Raw genomic sequence first — 17628 nt, forward strand, 5'->3', positions numbered from 1 at the left:
TATAGAGACAGATAGATATAGAGATAGATAGATAGATAGATAGATATAGAGAGATAGATAGAGATATAAAAAAAACAAAACACAATACTCACCTCTCCTCCGCGCTCCCACGCTGATTCCGGCAGCCGGCTTCAGTGTTGGGAGCTGCCCCCTCTGCCAGACACACAGCGGGTGCGCGATGTAGTGACGTCATCGCGCACCGGCTGTGAGTCAACAGAGGGGACTGATGGGAGAGAGAACATCATCTGACACTCTCTCTCCCATTACAATTGAGGGCGGCGCCGGCCCTCACTTTACTGCTGCATAGCGGCTGCCCAGGCTGGGAGGCTGGGCCCCTGGGGGAGTGGAGACCATGAAATGATATTCACTGCTTTCCACATCCATGTGGGCGTGGGAAGCAATGAATATTCATTTCCTTTTAGCAGCGGGGACCGGGGCTGCTGGCCCAGGGCCCCCATTAGCAGCTGCACGGTGTGCCGCTATTAGCGACACACCACTGGCTGGGGGCCCCTGGAGCAGCGGAGGCCCTAGGCAACTGCTGGCCCTGTATGCCAGCAGGTGCCAGGGACCACCAGATGCCAGGGCCCACCGGAGAATCCTCCGGTTCTCCGGTGGGCCAGTCCGACGCTGGTTGAACCCCTTGGATGCAGTCATTCATGCTCATGGAAGTCCCACAAAATATTAAATATGACTCTAATAGTACCACAACTTCATTCACCAATGTTTTGCAACATATATTTGTATTTTAAGTTAATTATTTGTTTGAATATCACATTACTTTCTGTGGCCGACAAAACTTTTGTCTTGACAAAATCTGACCATTCTGTGTCCATTAAATGATCAATATTTCTGCATTGATGCCAATTTATTTTCTTAACCTAAACCACATTTTGGAGGGTTTCAGCTTTCAAAAGAATAATTTATACAACCAATGGATGAATTTAACGTCAGGTCATAAGCTTTTATTTACATAACATGGATAAGAGACATAACTTCTGTCAGGGAATGTAGAACAGGAGACTTCTGGAGCCTCAGTCACATGTTGGTTTTTGTTGCATTTTTTGTTTCTGCTTTATCTTATCTCTTTCAGGGATTTTGCAGCGTTTTTCACTCATTCAAATGAATGGAAAATAAAACACAAGTAAAAATGCTGCAAAAGCGCAAGGTGTGAACATGCCCTGATCCTAGTTGTGTTTTTAATGGACCGAGAAGAGAACAGCCATGAAAACATGGAGGCGTCTGTAATCCCCGGGTTCCCCTGTAAGTATTGCAGACGATCCTGAGGATTCCATCACCACATTCCATGATGACATCACAGATGGTCGGCCATTATGACATCACAGATGGTCCTCCATTCTGACATCACAGATGGTCCTCCATTATGACATCACAGATGGTAGGCCATTATGACATCACAGATGGTCCTCCATTGTGACATCACCGCTCGCAGTTACTTATGCTGTGCACACAGGGTTCCGGCTGCCATTTTGGCTCCCTAGTGACTGAGTGCATTTGCAATTTTTCGCTATGGCTGAATTTCTTCTAGACAAGCTTCAGGTAGAAGCATTATCGGAGATTCTTTACACCCATTGCTCTGACATTAAGCTTCTACCACCCGATGGCATCCTCGGCTTCACTCACCGGCTGGTGGTGGAGCTAGTGCAGGACTGCCTGACCAAATACCAACAAGACCGTCTTACCTCAGAGTATCTGACGGATTTAACCCGAAACATCAGGACATTACTACAGCAGGTAAGTGGTGGACGCTCTGCACATACCTTCTCCACAATGATGGGTCATAATGGTGGACAGAAGCTTCTGGTGTCCCCCAATATTACACAGGATGAGGCCCAGACCCACGATCATTACACTATGGCCGCCTCCATTCTCACCGCTCCGCAGTCATTACACAATGGCCGCCTCCATTCTCATCGCTCTGCAGTCATTACACAATGGCCGCCTCCTTTCTCACCACTCCGCAGTCATTATACTATGGCCGCCTCCATTCTCACCACTCCGCAGTCATTATACTATGGCCGCCTCCATTCTCACCGCTCCGCAGTCATTACACTATGGCCTCCTCCATTCTCACCACTCCGCAGTCATTACACTATGGCTGCCTCCATTCTCACCGCTCTGCAGTCATTACACAATGGCCGCCTTCATTCTCATCGCTCCGCAGTCATTACACTATGGCCGCCTCCTTTCTCACCACTCCGCAGTCATTATACTATGGCCGCCTCCATTCTCACCACTCCGCAGTCATTACACTATGGCCGCCTCCATTCTCAACGCTGCGCAGTCATTACACTATGGCCGCCTCCATTCTCAACGCTGCGCAGTCATTACACTATGGCCTCCTCCATTCTCACCACTCCGCAGTCATTACACTATGGCCGCCTCCATTCTCAACGCTGCGCAGTCATTACACTATGGCCGCCTCCATTCTCACCGCTCTAAGGTCATTACACAATGGCCGCCTCCATTCTCACCGCTCCATGGTCATTACACTATGGCCGCCTCCATTCTCATCGCTGCACAGTCATTACACTATGGCCGCCTCCATTCTCACCGCTCTGCGGTCATTACACTATGGCCACCTCCATTCTCAACGCTGCGCAGTCATTACACTATGGCCTCCTCCATTCTCACCACTCCGCAGTCATTACACTATGGCCGCCTCCATTCTCAACGCTGCGCAGTCATTACACTATGGCCGCCTCCATTCTCACCGCTCCGCAGTCATTACACAATGGCCGCCTCCATTCTCACCGCTCCATGGTCATTACACAATGGCCGCCTCCATTCTCACCGCTGCACAGTCATTACACTATGGCCGCCTCCATTCTCACCGCTCTGCGGTCATTACACTATGGCCACCTCCATTCTCACCGCTCCGCAGTCATTACACTATGGCCGCCTCCATTCTCACCGCTCTGCAGTCATTACACTATGGCCACCTCCATTCTCACCGCTCCTGTTATTACACTATGGCCGCCTCCATTCTCACTGCTCTGCAGTTATTACACTATGGCCGCCTCCATTCTCACCGCTCCGCAGTCATTACACTATGGCCGCCTCCATTCTCACCGCTCCAAGGTCATTACACAAAGGCCGCCTCTATTCTCACCGGTCCATGGTCATTACACTATGGCCGCCTCCATTCTCACCACTCCATGGTCATTACACTATGGCCGCCTCCATTCTCACCGCTCCATGGTCATTACACTATGGCCGCCTCCATTCTCACCGCTCCGCAGTCATCACACTATGGACGGCTCTATTCTCACCGGCCCGTGGTCTATTACACTATGGCCGCCTCCATTCTCACCGCTGTGCAGTCATTACACTATGGCCGCCTCCATTCTCACCGCTGCGCAGTCATTACACTATGGCCGCCTCCATTCCCACCGCTCCACGGTCATTACACTATGGCCGCCTCCATACTTACCGCTCCGCAGTCATTACACTATGGCCGTCTCCATACTTACCGCTCCGCAGTCATTACACTATGGCCACCTCCAATCTCACCGCTCTCATCTCACGATTTCCCTTTTGTTTCTTTCCTTCTTTATAGGCCGAAGAAAGATCTCAAGACGGAGATTTGGCTTTTGTTAAAGAACCGGCCGAAAAAGTCCTGTATGTGCTGGAAGGTCCGGCCCGCTCCCCGGAACACCCGGTAAGGATCAATACTGAACCCGTCTCTTACTCCACTGGGGATGAGAACGTTCCCATGATGACGCCTGGTTGTCCAGTGACACTCGGGCGTCTGTAGGTGCAGGGTCAGTCCTTCTGATTTATGGATTCAGGAATCAGTGGAAGGTTCCACATCTTATTCTATATCTTCTATCTATCAGGAGACACCACAAGGCGATGACAAAGACGGGGAAAATGTCCCCCCGGAATCCCCGGACACTAATATGATTCAGCCGGGGCCGAGCAGCGATCTGACCACAGGTGAGCCAATCACACGACCGTCTACCGGAAATATCTGGATATTCTACAGGATAAGGAGAACGAAACATTTACTCTTTCCCCTCTGTGTGATGGGAACTGGGAGGCCATGTCACGTGTGGAGCAGTGGGAGGACTGGAATGGGCGGTTTATGGCCTCCAATGTGTTGGTCAGGAGAAATGGGAGGTAGAATTCATATGCAAAGTAGGATGAAAGTGCCCTAGGGGCGTGGGACAGAGGAGTCCGAGTGCAGGGACACGCCCCAGTGCACTTCCAGGCTAATTTGCATTTTCCAGCTCTGCTACATCTCCCTTCCCATCACTCACATGTGCAGCGAGGGTGGGGGGCTCCTCATGTAGTGATCGGGGTCCTCCATCACAGACAGCACATTTCTCTATGGCTGCGCGGCCCGTCCCCTTACTCAGAGCCCCCCATATAACCAGGATGAATCCCACCTACAGACGTCTCGTCATTCCTCCCTGATGGCGCTGGATTATGTCTGTGGATTAATGGCGTCTGATACATTTTATCTCTGTTGTAGAAACCCCTGAGCTGCCGGATCCTGAGAGTGTGATCTGTGAGATCCCGGAGATCCACGAGCCTGCCACTGTAAGTATAATAGAGGGAGATGTCTGTACGTCACTGATCCTGGGGGTGAATGACCCATCCAGGATTATCCCCATGTAACCAAGGGCCGTCTCTATTCTGGGGGAGACAATAGCAGTTATATTATAGGGAATCTGTCAGCAGGTATTTACTCCACATCAGAGAGCAGCACGATGTAGAGGCAGAGACCCTGATTCAAGCGATGTGTCCATTACCTTACAATATATTCTTTGCTGCAAATCTGGCAGTGCTCTGAACACTGAGCCCTGTATAATCCCGCCCACACCAGTGATTGGCTGCGTCTTGTGTATAACCCCGCCCACACCAGTGATTGGCAGTAACCTATATATAACCCCGCCCACAACAGTGATTGGCAGCTTCCTATGTACACTGTTTATAGGCAGAAAGCTGCCAATAATTGGTGGGGACGGGGTTACTCAGAGCAGCAGGACTACAGGGCACGAGAGAGAAAGTCCTGTACTGATAATCTCCTGCTGATAACACAATGATTGTAGTGATCACAAGCAGACTTTGTTCCCATGATGGCGCCTGATTGTCCGGTGACACTCGGGAGTCTGTAGGTGCAGGGTCAGTCCTTCTGATTTATGGATTCAGGGATCAGTGGAAAGTTCCACATCTTATTCTATATGTTCTATCTATCAGGAGACACCAGAAGGCGGCGACAAAGATGGGGAAAATGTCCCCCCGGAATCCCCGGACACTAATACGAGTCAGCCGGGGCCGAGCAGCGATCTGACCACAGGTGAGCCGATCACACGACCATCTACCGGAAATATCCGGATATTATACAGGATATGCAGAACGTCACATTTACTCTTTCCCCTCTGTGTGATGGGAACCGGGCGGCCATGTTACATGTGGAGCAGTGGGAGGACTGGAGCGGACGGCTTAGGGCCTCCAATGTGCCGCTCAGGAGAAATGGGAGTTAGAAGTCATGAAAAGCAGTGTGGAAGTGCACTGGGGGCGTGTCACAGAGGAGTCCGAGTGCAGGGACACGCCCCAGTGCACTTCCAGGCTAAGTTGCATTTTACGGCTCTGCTCCAGCTCTCTTCCCATCACTCACATGTGCAGCGAGGGTGGGGGGCTCCTCATGTAGTGATCGGGGTCCTCCATCACTGACAGCACATTTCGCGGCCCGTCCCCCTACTCAGAGCCCCCATATAACCAGGATTAATCCCACCTACAGACGTCTCGTCATTCCTCCCTGATGGCGCTGGATTATGTCTGTGGGATTAATGGCGTCTGAACATTTTATCTCTATTGTAGAAAACCCTGAGCTGCCGGATCCTGAGAATGTGAACTGTGAGATCCCGAAGATCCACGAGCCTGCCACTGTAAGTATAATAGAGGGAGATGTCTGTGCCTCACTGATCCTGGGGGTGAATGACCCGTCCAGGATTATCCCCATGTAACCAGGGGATGTCTCTATTCTGGGCAAGATAATATCAGTTATTTTAAAGGGAATCTGTCAGCAGGTATTTAATCTACATCTGAGAGCAGCACGATGTAAAGGCAGAGATCCTGATTCCAGCCATGTGTCCATTTCCTTACACTATATTGTCTGCTGCAGATCTGGCAGTACTCTGAACGCTGAGCTCTGTATAGTCCCGCCCACACCACTGATTGGCTGCTTCTTGTGTATAACCCTGCCCACGCCAATAATTGGCAGCTTTCTGTGAATAACCCCGCCCACAACAGTGATTGGCAGTATCCTACATATAACCCCGACCTCAACAGACACTGGCAGCTTCCTATGTACACTGTTTATATGCAGAAACCTGCCAATCATTGGAGGGGGCGGGGTTACTCAGAGAAGCAGGACTACAGGGCACGAGAGAGAAAGTCCTGTACTGATAATCTCAGGCTAATAAAACACTGATTGTAGTGATCACAAGCAGACTTTGTTCCCATGATGGCGCCTGATTGTCCGGTGACACTCGGGCGTCTGTAGGTGCAGGGTCAGTCCTTCTGATTTATGGATTCAGGGATCAGTGGAAGGTTCCACATCTTATTCTATATGTTCTATCTATCAGGAGACACCAGAAGGCGACGACAAAGATGGGGAAAATGTCCCCCCGGAATCCCCGGACACTAATACGAGTCAGCCGGGGCCGAGCAGCGATCTGACCACAGGTGAGCCGATCACACGACCGTCTACCGGAAATATCCGGATATTATACAGGATAGGCAGAACGTCACATTTACTCTTTCCCCTCTGTGTGATGGGAACCGGGCGGCCATGTTACATGTGGAGCAGTGGGGGGACTGGAGCGGATGGTTTATGGCCTCCAATGTGCCGCTCAGGAGAAATGGGAGTTAGAAGTCATATGTAAAGTAAGATGGAAGTGCCCTGGGGGAGTGTGATAGAGGAGTCCGAGTGCAGGGACACGCCCCAGTGCACTTCCAGGCTAATTTGCATTTTTCTGCTCTGCTCCAGCTCTCTTCCCATCACTCACATGTGCAGCGAGGGTGGGGGGCTCCTCATGTAGTGATCGCTGTCCTCCATCACAGACAGCACATTTCTCTATGGCTGCACGGCCCGTCCCCATACTCAGAGCCCCCATATTACCAGGATTAATCCCACTTACAGACGTCTCGTCATTCCTCCCTGATGGCGCTGGATTATGTCTGTGAGATTAATGGCGTCTGAACATTTTATCTCTATTGTAGAAACCCCTGAGCTGCCGGATCCTGAGAGTGTGATCTGTGAGATCCCGAAGATCCACGAGCCTGCCACTGTAAGTATCATAGAGGGAGATGTCTGTGCGTCACTGATCATGAGGGTGAATGACCCGTCCAGGATTATCCCCATGTAACCAGGGGACGTCTCTATTCTGGGCAAGATAATAGCAGTTATTTTAAAGGGAATCTGTCAGCAGGTCCACATCAGAGAGTAGCACGATGTAGAGGCAGTGACCCTGATTCCAGCCATGTGTCCATTACCTTACACTATATTGTCTGCTGCAGATCTGGCAGTGCTCTGAACGCTGAGCCCTTTATAGTCCCGCCCACACCACTGATTGGCTGCTTCTTGTGTATAACCTTGCCCACGCCAATGATTGGCAGCTTTCTGTGAATAACCCCACCCACACCAGTGATTGGCAGTATCCTACATATAATCCTGACCACAGCAGAGACTGGCAGCTTCCTATGTACACTGTTTATATGCAGAAACCTGCCAATCATTGGAGGGGGCGGGGTTACTCAGAGAAGCAGGACTATAGGGCACGAGAGAGAAAGTCCTGTACTGATAATCTCCTGCTGATAACACAATGATTGTAGTGATCACAAGCAGACTTTGTTCCCATGATGGCGCCTGATTGTCCGGTGACACTCGGGCGTCTGTAGGTGCAGGGTCAGTCTTTCTGATTTATGGATTCAAGGATCAGTGGAAGGTTCCACATCTTATTCTATATGTTCTATCTATCAGGAGACACCAGAAGGCGGCGACAAAGATGGGGAAAATGTCCCCCCGGAATCCCCGGACCCAAATACGAGTCAGCCGGGGCCGAGCAGCAATCTGACCACAGGTGAGCCGATCACACGACCGTCTACCGGAAATATCCGGATATTATACAGGACAGGGAGAACGTCACATTTACTCTTTCCCCTCTGTGTGATGGGAACCGGGTGGCCATGTTACATGTGGAGCAGTGGGGGGACTGGAGCGGATGGTTTATGGCCTCCAATGTGCCGCTCAGGAGTGCCCTGGGGGTGTGTGATAGAGGAGTCCGAGTGCAGGGACACGCCCCAGTGCACTTCCAGGCTAATTTGCATTTTCCGGCTCTGCTCCAGCTCTCTTCCCATCACTCACATGTGCAGCGAGAGTGGGGGGCTCCTCATGTAGTGATCGCTGTCGTCCATCACAGACAGCACATTTCTCTATGGCTGCGCGGCCCGTCCCCATACTCAGAGCCCCCATATATCCAGGATTAATCCCACCTACAGACGTCTCGTCATTCCTCCCTGATGGCGCTGGATTATGTCTGTGAGATTAATGGCGTCTGAACATTTTATCTCTATTGTAGAAACCCCTGAGCTGCCGGATCCTGAGAGTGTGATCTGTGAGATCCCGAAGATCCACGAGCCTGCCACTGTAAGTATAATAGAGGGAGATGTCTGTACGTCACTGATCCTGGGGGTGAATGACCCGTCCAGGATTATCCCCATGTAACCAGGGGACGTCTCTATTCTGGGCGAGATAATAGCTGTTATATTATAGGGAATCTGTCAAGCAGGTATTTACTCCACCTCTGAGAGCAGCACGATGTAGAGGCAGAGACCCTGAGTCCAGCCATGTGTCCATTACCTTACACTATATTCTCTGCTGCAAATCTGGCAGTGCTCTGAACGCTGAGTCCTGTATAACCCCACCCACACCAGTGTGTATAACCCCGCCCACACCACTGATTGGCTGCGTCCTGTGTATAATCCCGCCCACACCAGTGATTGGGTGCTTCCTGTGTATAATCCGCCCACACCAATGATTGGCTGCCTCCTGTGTGTTGCCCTCCCCACACCAGTGATTGGCAGTTTTCTGTGTATAACCCCGCCCACACCAGTGATTGGCAGTATCCTATATATAACCCCGCCCACACCAGTGATTGACAGCTTCTTATGTACACCGTTTATAGGCAGAAAGCTGCCAATCATTGGTGGTGGTGGGGTTACTCAGAGAAACAGAACTACAGGGCAAGAGAGAGATAACCCTGTACTGATAATCTCCTACTGATAAAACACTGATTGTAGTGATCACAAGCAGCCGTTGTTCCCATGATGGCACCTGATTGTCCGGTGACACTCGGGCATCTGTAGGTGCAAGGTCAGTCCTTCTGATTTATGGATTCAGGGATCAGTGGACGGTACCATATATTATTCTATATCTTCTATCTATCAGGAGACACCAGAAGGCGACAAAAAAGATGGGGAAAATGTCCCCCCGGAATCCCCGGACACTAATACGAGTCAGCCGGGGCCGAGCAGCAAACTGACCACAGGTGAGCCGATCACACGACCGTCTACCGGAAATATCCGGATATTATACATGATAGGGAGAACGTCACATTTACTCTTTCCCCTCTGTGTGAAGGGAACCGGGCGGCCAGCTCACACGTGGAGCAGTGGGAGGACTGGAGCGATCGGGAGAAATGGGAGGTAGAAGTCATATGCAAAGCAGGATGAAACTGTCCTGGGGGTCGTGGCAGGAGTACGAGTGCAGGGACACGCCCCAGTGCACTTCCAGGCTAATTTGCATTTTCCTGCTCTGCTCCAGCTCTCTTCCCATCACTTACATGTGCAGCGAGGGTGGGGGGCTCCTCATGTAGTGATCGGTGTCCTACATCACTGACAGCAAATTTCTCTATGGCTGCGCGGCCCGTCCCCATACTCAGAGCCCCCATATAACCAGAATTAATCCCACATACAGACGTCTCGTCATTCCTCCCTGATGTCGCTGTATTATGTCTGTGGGATTAATGGTGTCTGATACATTTTATGTCTATTGCAGAAACCACTGAGCTGCCGGATCCTGAGCGTGTGATCTGTGAGATCCCGGAGATCCACGAGCCTGCCACTGTAAGTATCATAGAGGGAGATATATGTGCATCACTGATCCTGGGGTTGAATGACCCGTTCAGGATTATGCCCATGTAACCAGGGGCCAACTCTATTCTGGGGGAGATAATAGCAGTTATATTATAGGGAATCTGTCAGCAGGTATTTACTCCACATCTGAGAGCAGCATGATGTAGAGGCAGAGACCCTGATTCCAGCAATGTGTCCATTACCTTACACTATATTCTCTGCTGCAGGTCTGGCAGTGTTCTGAATGCTGAGCCCTGTATAATCCCGCCCACACCAGTGTGTATAACCCCACCCACACCAGTGATTGGCTGCTTCCTGTGTCTGACCCTACCCACACCAGTGATTGGCAGCTTCCTATGTACAGTTTATAGGCAGATAGCTGCCAGTCATTGGTGGGGGCGCGGTTACTCAGAGCAGCAGGACTATAGGGCACAAGACAGATAGTCCTGTACTGATAATCACCTGCTGATAAAACACTGATTGTAGTGATCACAAAAAGTCGTTGTTCCCATGATGGCGCCTGGTTGTCTGGTGACACTCAGGCGTCTCTAGGTGTAGGGTCAGTCCTTCTGATTTATGGATTCGGGGATCAGTAGAAGTTTCCACATCTTATTTTATATCTTCTATCTATCAGGAGACACAAGAAGGCGACGACAAAGATGGGGAAAATGTCCCCCCGGAATCCCCGGACACTAATACGAGTCAGTCGGGGCTGAACAGCGATCTGACCATAGGTGAGCCGATCACACGACCGTCTACTGGAAATATCCGGATATTCTTCTGGACAGGGAGAATGTCACATTTACTCTTTCCCCTCTGTGTGATGGGAACCGGGCGGCCATGTCACATGTGGAACAGTGGGAGGACTGGAGCGGACGATTTATGGCCTCAAATGTGCAAGTCAAGAGAAATGGGAGTTAGAAGTCATATGCAAAGCAGGATAGAAGTGCCCTAGGGGCGTGGCAGAAGAGTCTGAGTGCAGGGACATGCCCCACTGCACTTCCAGGCTAATTTGCATATTCTGACTCTGCTCCAGCTCTCTTCCCATCACTCACATGTGCAGCGAGGGTGGGGGGCTCCTCATGTAGTGATCGGGGTCCTCCATCACTGACAGCACATTTGTCTAAGGCTGCGCTGCCCGTCCCCATACTCAGAGCCCCCATATAACCAGGATTAATCCCACCTACAGACGTCTCGTCATTCCTCCCTGATGTCGCTGGATTATGTCTGTGGGATTAATGGTGTCTGATACATTTTATCTCTATTGTAGAAACCCCTGAGCTGCCGGATCCTGAGAGTGTGATCTGTGATATCCCGGAGATCCACAAGCCTGCCACTGTAAGTATCATAGAGAGAGATGTCTGTGCGTCACTGATCCTGGGGGTGAATGACCCGTCCAGGATTATCCCCATGTAACCAGGGGCCGTCTCTATTCTGGGCGAGATAATAGCAGTTATATTATAGGGAATCTGTCAGCAGGTATTTACTCCACATCTGAGAGCAGCATGATGTAGAGGCAGAGACCCTGAGTCCAGCCATGTGTCCATTACCTTACACTATATTCGCTGCTGCAAATCTGGCAGTGCTCTGAACGCTGAGCCCTGTATAATCCCACTCACACCAGTGTGTATAACCCCGCCCACACCAGTGATTAGCTGCGTCCTGTGTCTAACCCCACCCACACTAGAGATTGGTAGCTCCCTATGTAAAATCCCACCCACACTCGTAGACGAATCACATGGAAAGGTATTTTCAGCAATTCACTGCCCAGAGTATTAGTCCCACGCTATCCTTAGCAGCCTCTCGTCCTAGGCCTGCTACTTCGTTCACTGCGGTTCACACACTAACTGACTGTCACTTCATGGACTTGCCAATAGCTCTCAGTTCTCCCTCCCAATCTGGATCGGCCACTACAGTTAACCCTGTCTCAGCTAGCTGTAGCCCCAGTGGGTATCATCCATTTATCACACACATGAACAACAAATACATTTAACCCTTGGAGTGTCAGGAAGCAATCCATCAGCCCCACCACTGCTACACCTACATCGGATCAGTGCAAATCAGCTGAGACATGATGTAGTACGAGACGTTTCTGCATCTGGAGCTTTTCTCCAGCAGCTTCTAGATCTTAACCTCATTTCTGCTTCTTCTATTATAGAACTTGATGGAATCATTGATCCCGGCGAGAAAGCCGCATATGAGCGACTTCGAGACATCCAAACTGATCAGCGGCGGATGTTTTGGGTGAGATTTTTGTTGGCATTATCCACATTTCTCAGGGTTCCCTATGACAAGGCTTCCGCCTCTGTGCTCTGCCATACAGTGTTATCATAGGGACATGATCTGAGTCCACATCACTGTCTTGTCCAAGGACTTCTATAGCTGGATTTTTATAGGGCTCATTATTAACCATGGATTCTTCTTCTCTCCAGGGCTGCCTACTTAGTGCAGCACAAACACTCACAGCAGATCTTCACTATGAAGAAAATGGCGAAGAAGAACCTGGAAACTGAAGAAGATGTGGACGCGGCCTTTCTGGAGAGGGACATCATGACCTTCGCTGATTGTCCCTTTGTGGCCTCCATCCTTTGCTCCTTCCCTACTAGATCTCACCTGTGTATGGTCATGGAGTATGTCGGAGGTAGGACATGTACATATATTATATTCAGCCTATGTCTGCGGACATCTTATCATGACTCATATTGTTAGGACTTGTCCACGAGGATGGTTGCATCCCCACCCAGCATTTACTGTAGATATTAAGGAAAGTCATTGATGTGTGATGTCCCTGTATGTCCGCACTGAGCTCGTCTGTATCTCCAGCTGTAGACCAGTTGTGGCATCACTGTATATGGACGACATTTCACCGTGACCTCAGACCAATATTCTGTGCACTATATATGCATTATATCTATATATATTCTCTCCTGCTCCGATGTCTCAGCTCACTTCTCATGATACATCTTGGTGATCTGCTCTATAAACCCCTCACCGCTCATATTTCCTTTCTTCTATAGGTGGAGACTGTGCGTCCCTTCTAAGAACCAGGGGCCATTTATCTATCCCCTTGGCCCGCTTGTACTTTGCAGAAACAGTTCTTGCAGTGGAATACCTGCACAGCTATGGTGTGGTGCACCGAAACCTGAAACCGCAGAAGTAAGTGCCCCCTATAGTGTAATAAAGAGGGGAGTTATTATTTATGATCACACGATCTGTGAGCCTAAAACCTTCTTCTCTTTCACAGCCTCCTGATTACAACTGCTGGGCACATTAAAGTCACTGATTTTGGGCTTTCAAAAATTGGTATCATGATACCAAAAACCAACACCTATAAGCAATCAGCGAAGGACATCTCCAGAGAGTTCAAGGACCGTGAGGTTAGCATCACTTACTGGAACTTAGCTTGTTCTTTACATATCTCACCACTATTGTCTCTTCTCTACGTTCTTCATTTCTGGAGAACTTCTCCACTTCTATTTGATATTCTGTCACTGTGTATTTAATGGTGAGAACTTGTCTTAATAATGAGTTTCATCACCTCTCATCTGGATATTCTGTTGGTTTCTAGAATTGTGGTACCCTGCATTACATGGCCCCAGAGGTCATCATGAAGAAAGACTACGGAAGACCTGTTGACTGGTGGTCAATGGGTATCATCCTCCATGAATTTCTGGTGGGATCTTTACCATTTGATGTGGATTTCATAACTGAGCTTAAAAGATTGATTGTCATGGGTAAGTAGAATGATCCGATTTTTGCTTTGACTGGTTACATTGGTTATTTCCTTTGCTGCACCTTACAGTCCAATACAAACGTTTTATTTTCTGTAACTTTCTATATAACAGCAAAAATACCTTGGAATCACAAACGCCATCCACCCCGTAAGGCTAAGAACCTCATCACTGAGCTGCTCCAAAAAAATCCTGAGCAAAGACTTGGGACAGGTAACAGATATAATAGTATTAATATTTACTTATTACACTGAGGACAAATCGTTCATGTCCATGAGGGTCAGCACTTCTCTTTCTGCTCGCCTATTTCTAGTTCTCCATACTGTGACTTTCTTTCTATTTCCTTCATGTTGGCTCAGTTACGTCATTAGTTCAGATTAGGATAAACTGTTCAGATATTCAGCAGTTTCTGACAATGTCCTCATCAATTTTTTTTTTTTTTCCAGGTGGAGCATTTCAGATTAAGGATCATCCATTCGTGAAAAAATTAGATTTTGACAATCTTCTAAATCAGAAGCCAATGTATATTCCTCATCTTTTGTCAGATGTGGACACCAGACTCTTTATCAGTAAGTAGAAGGAGACATCATCTAGACTAAGTTGTTGTTTGTCTCGTCTTCCTTAATATGTGACATCCGGTTCGGGGATGAATTGTGACTGTGCTATATCCAAAACCTCTCGTAACATTTCATTACCTATGTCTTGTAGATCACGCTACTAGAGACATGCCTATGGTCTCAGAGAATGAAGAGGACACAAGTGAGGACAAGGACCTTGACTTCCAAAATTTTACGTCATCCTCTGGAAGGCTTTCTAAAGTGAATATATGACCAATAAATCCAGAATATGTAAAAAAAAGACATCTCAAAGTAAAAAAAAGTTTTTCATATCTTATTTTTTCCCTTATTTAGCTTTGCACCATCGCTACCATCACGATGAACAATGAGAATTCAAAGTCCCATCCAGAGTGTACCCAAGCATCAAATATTGAGATAACAAATTCTGCAATAAATCCCAATGCAGAGCAAGAAAGCCAAGAAAATGTAAAAAAGGGGAAAAGAAGAAGAGGTGAGATTGAGAATCATGTCCATGTTGTGTGATGTCGGTCAGTGAGAAGAATTCATGTGTCATCTGTCAGTGATGGGATTATCACATGTATGATGGTTGGTGATGATCCCTGACCTCTGTGTGATGAGATTCCTCAGCTGTCTGGCCACTGTGACCCCACAGAAGTATCATGTTGTATGGAGTCCCATCACTTACATTGCATTTACTTCTATTCTCATAGGTTCCATCTTCCGCCGGATCTTATCATCCTGCCGGCGTGGATTATCCAGGGCTGCCAGCGTGCTTACATGTTGTTGCCGCTCCCCTACAGACATCTAAAAGACGGGAAACCTCCACATCCAGCGCCCTGAAGTCCAGCAGATACACCATCACTGTTGGAGAAGTATAGAAGGACCTTCATCATCTAGCTGTGTCCTTTTGTCACATCTCTACCTGGACATGTATAGCCTCTGTCACCAGGCTCCGCGGTATCCATACTGGACATCTATGGCCTCTAACCAGGCTCCGCGGTATCCATACTGATCACCTGGTATCTGACCCCGGCTGTCTATCAGACTATGATTTCGTCTATTGATTCAGTTCCTGGTTTTCTCCCTCCATTATCATTTTATCCTATTATTAATAAAGAAAATATTCATTAAACTTTACTCTGCATTTTGTCAATTGATAAAAATAATATATTAACACTTCTGTTATAAAAAGCAAATATACGCAGACAATATGTATCCATATTTATATATATTGTATGTATATACTGTACATATGCTGTGACGACACAGCATTTAATCTTAGTTATGCCAGACTTGTCTTTCTTCAGTCGGTCAAGAGACATAGACTATTGTTCGTACGAGTCAGAATGTTGACTCTTGAGTTGCATTTTGCTGCAGGTTATTATTTGCTATTAGTGATGAGCGAGCGTACTGTGATAGTTGTTTGATAGACAATCCCTCCATGTGTTATGACTGCCTAACAGCCGTGAGACATGCAGCCACGGCCACTGGAACATCGTATTAGAGCACAAATTACTAAAATATGAGGGGCCTGGAAGCCTTTCTTGAAAAGTATAATGTTACAGGATATATATACTAGATTCCTTGATAGGGCGATGATCCAGGGAACTAGTCTGATTGCTGAATATGGAGTCGGGAAGGGATTTTTTTTCCCCAATGGGGAGCTTACTGTTTGCCACATGGGTTTTTTTTACTTCCTCTTGATCAACATGTTAGGGCAGGTTAGGTTAGGATATAGGTTGAACTAGATGGACTTAAAGTCACAGCTGCTCTAATCCCGAAGTCACAGCTGCTCTAATCCCGGCGAGCCAGCGGAAAAGTGAGACTCTATAATTTGCACCACCTTGGGTATTTGCTGGGACTGTTCTATATGTTATTGTCTGTTGTTGAATCAATAAGGTATTGCAACACTGTTTACCTTCACCCTGTGTTGTCTGAGTAGTACTCTGACCACCGGAAAAGGAGAGTGGGCGTTCAATGGGATGAGCCCATGCGATCTCGGACCAGTGGACAAGAGCACCCACTAACCCACATGTCTTCACATTTGATGGCAGCAGTGGGATATTACTGAGCCAGGTGGATCCAGGGGAGCTGCAAGGGACTGATGTTCATAGACACCGTCCAAGGGCTCCACAACCAGGGAGGCATATATAAAAACCCTGCAGACCATAGGTGAGGCCTACACAATAGGTTTCAGACGGCACCATGTCCAACCCAATCACCTCTGCCTTTTGAAGAGGACCAGAGTGGATGGTTAACCGCAACCAGAAACTGCAACTACAGGAGCTATGCCAGCCTTGATGGATTGAATACTAGGCCACATACACTCGGTCAGATTTTATTCAGGAATTAGTCCGTTGGGTTGCCCAGAACATCTTGGATGATGACAAAAACTCTGCCGTATGTCACCTATGATAAGGTGCGAGTGCTTAGGATCGGTGTAATGGCGGACCCTCACAGTATTTAATATATAGAGTAAAAAGGTTGAACCGCACCTCACAAATGTCAAAATCTTATAGACAAAATTTCAGAAGCGCACGTCAAAAACCAGGGACTCCAACCTGGGAAAGTTCCATGTCAATAAAAAAGAAGACAGCGCCTCAAACCATGGTGAAAAAATAAGCCTTACATTTTATTCTACCTCCTCACAGTTTTTAGTCACTGCCGTATGTCACATGTAATAAGGTGCGAGTGCTTAGGATCGGTGTAAAGGTGGACCCTCACAGTATTTAGTCACCGTCGTATGTCACATATGATAAGGTGCGAGTGCTTAGGATCGGTGTAATGGTGGACCCTCACAGTATTAAGTCACTGCCGTATGTCACATGTAATAAGGTGCGAGTGCTTAGGATCGGTGTAAAGGTGGACCCTCACAGTATTTAGTCACCGTCGTATGTCACATATGATAAGGTGCGAGTGCTTAGGATCGGTGTAATGGTGGACCCTCACAGTATTAAGTCACTGCCGTATGTCACATATGATAAGGTGCGGGTGCTTAGGATCGGTGTAATGGTGGACCCTCACAGTGCTTAGGATCGGGGTAATGGCAGACCCTCACAGTGCTTATGATTGGTGTAATTGGGTCGCCCTCGCACACCCAGGGCAGCGGGGTACTCGGTACTGGGCCGGTGTCAGGCGGGAATGTGTCACAGCAG

The 17628-nt window shown here is 48.4% G+C and overlaps 3 protein-coding genes across 3 annotated transcripts; all 3 read left to right on the forward strand.

Annotated features, from left to right (window-relative positions):
* The first annotated feature begins 595 nt into the window (after positions 1-595).
* LOC141091746 (uncharacterized) lies at positions 596-3957 on the forward strand. Its single transcript, XM_073577437.1, has 2 exons — positions 596-3679; positions 3858-3957. The coding sequence occupies exon 1, from the start codon at positions 1528-1530 to the stop codon at positions 2458-2460; it is 933 nt and encodes a 310-aa protein (XP_073433538.1). The 5' UTR covers positions 596-1527; the 3' UTR covers positions 2461-3679; positions 3858-3957.
* Positions 3958-12335: 8378 nt separating this feature from the next.
* On the forward strand, positions 12336-14304 carry LOC141091747 (microtubule-associated serine/threonine-protein kinase 3-like). The gene is made up of 6 exons (XM_073577439.1): positions 12336-12408; positions 12597-12805; positions 13182-13320; positions 13409-13541; positions 13733-13898; positions 14010-14304. Exons 1-6 carry the CDS (start codon positions 12362-12364, stop codon positions 14147-14149), a joined length of 834 nt encoding a protein of 277 aa, XP_073433540.1. The 5' UTR covers positions 12336-12361; the 3' UTR covers positions 14150-14304.
* On the forward strand, positions 14243-15610 carry LOC141091849 (microtubule-associated serine/threonine-protein kinase 4-like). Its single transcript, XM_073577604.1, has 5 exons — positions 14243-14258; positions 14342-14464; positions 14604-14713; positions 14807-14963; positions 15184-15610. Exons 1-5 carry the CDS (start codon positions 14243-14245, stop codon positions 15279-15281), a joined length of 504 nt encoding a protein of 167 aa, XP_073433705.1. The 3' UTR covers positions 15282-15610.
* Positions 15611-17628: the final 2018 nt, after the last annotated feature.

This window comes from Dendrobates tinctorius, unplaced genomic scaffold (assembly GCF_039654945.1).
Source record: "Dendrobates tinctorius isolate UK_male_01 unplaced genomic scaffold, ASM3965494v1 ptg000056l, whole genome shotgun sequence".
Classification (NCBI taxonomy): domain Eukaryota; kingdom Metazoa; phylum Chordata; class Amphibia; order Anura; family Dendrobatidae; genus Dendrobates; species Dendrobates tinctorius.

Bases quoted from the DNA above. Each gene is read 5' to 3' on its own strand.
- LOC141091746 (XM_073577437.1), top strand. From the start codon at position 1,528: ATGGCTGAATTTCTTCTAGACAAGCTTCAGGTAGAAGCATTATCGGAG.
- LOC141091747 (XM_073577439.1), top strand. From the start codon at position 12,362: ATGAGCGACTTCGAGACATCCAAACTGATCAGCGGCGGATGTTTTGG. The intron at 12,409-12,596 runs GTGAGATTTTTG...TCTTCTCTCCAG, and splicing joins ATCAGCGGCGGATGTTTTGG to GGCTGCCTACTTAGTGCAGC. The intron at 13,899-14,009 runs GTAAGTAGAATG...TCTATATAACAG, and splicing joins TAAAAGATTGATTGTCATGG to CAAAAATACCTTGGAATCAC.
- LOC141091849 (XM_073577604.1), top strand. The intron at 14,465-14,603 runs GTAAGTAGAAGG...TATGTCTTGTAG, and splicing joins GGACACCAGACTCTTTATCA to ATCACGCTACTAGAGACATG. The intron at 14,714-14,806 runs GTGAATATATGA...TCCCTTATTTAG, and splicing joins CCTCTGGAAGGCTTTCTAAA to CTTTGCACCATCGCTACCAT.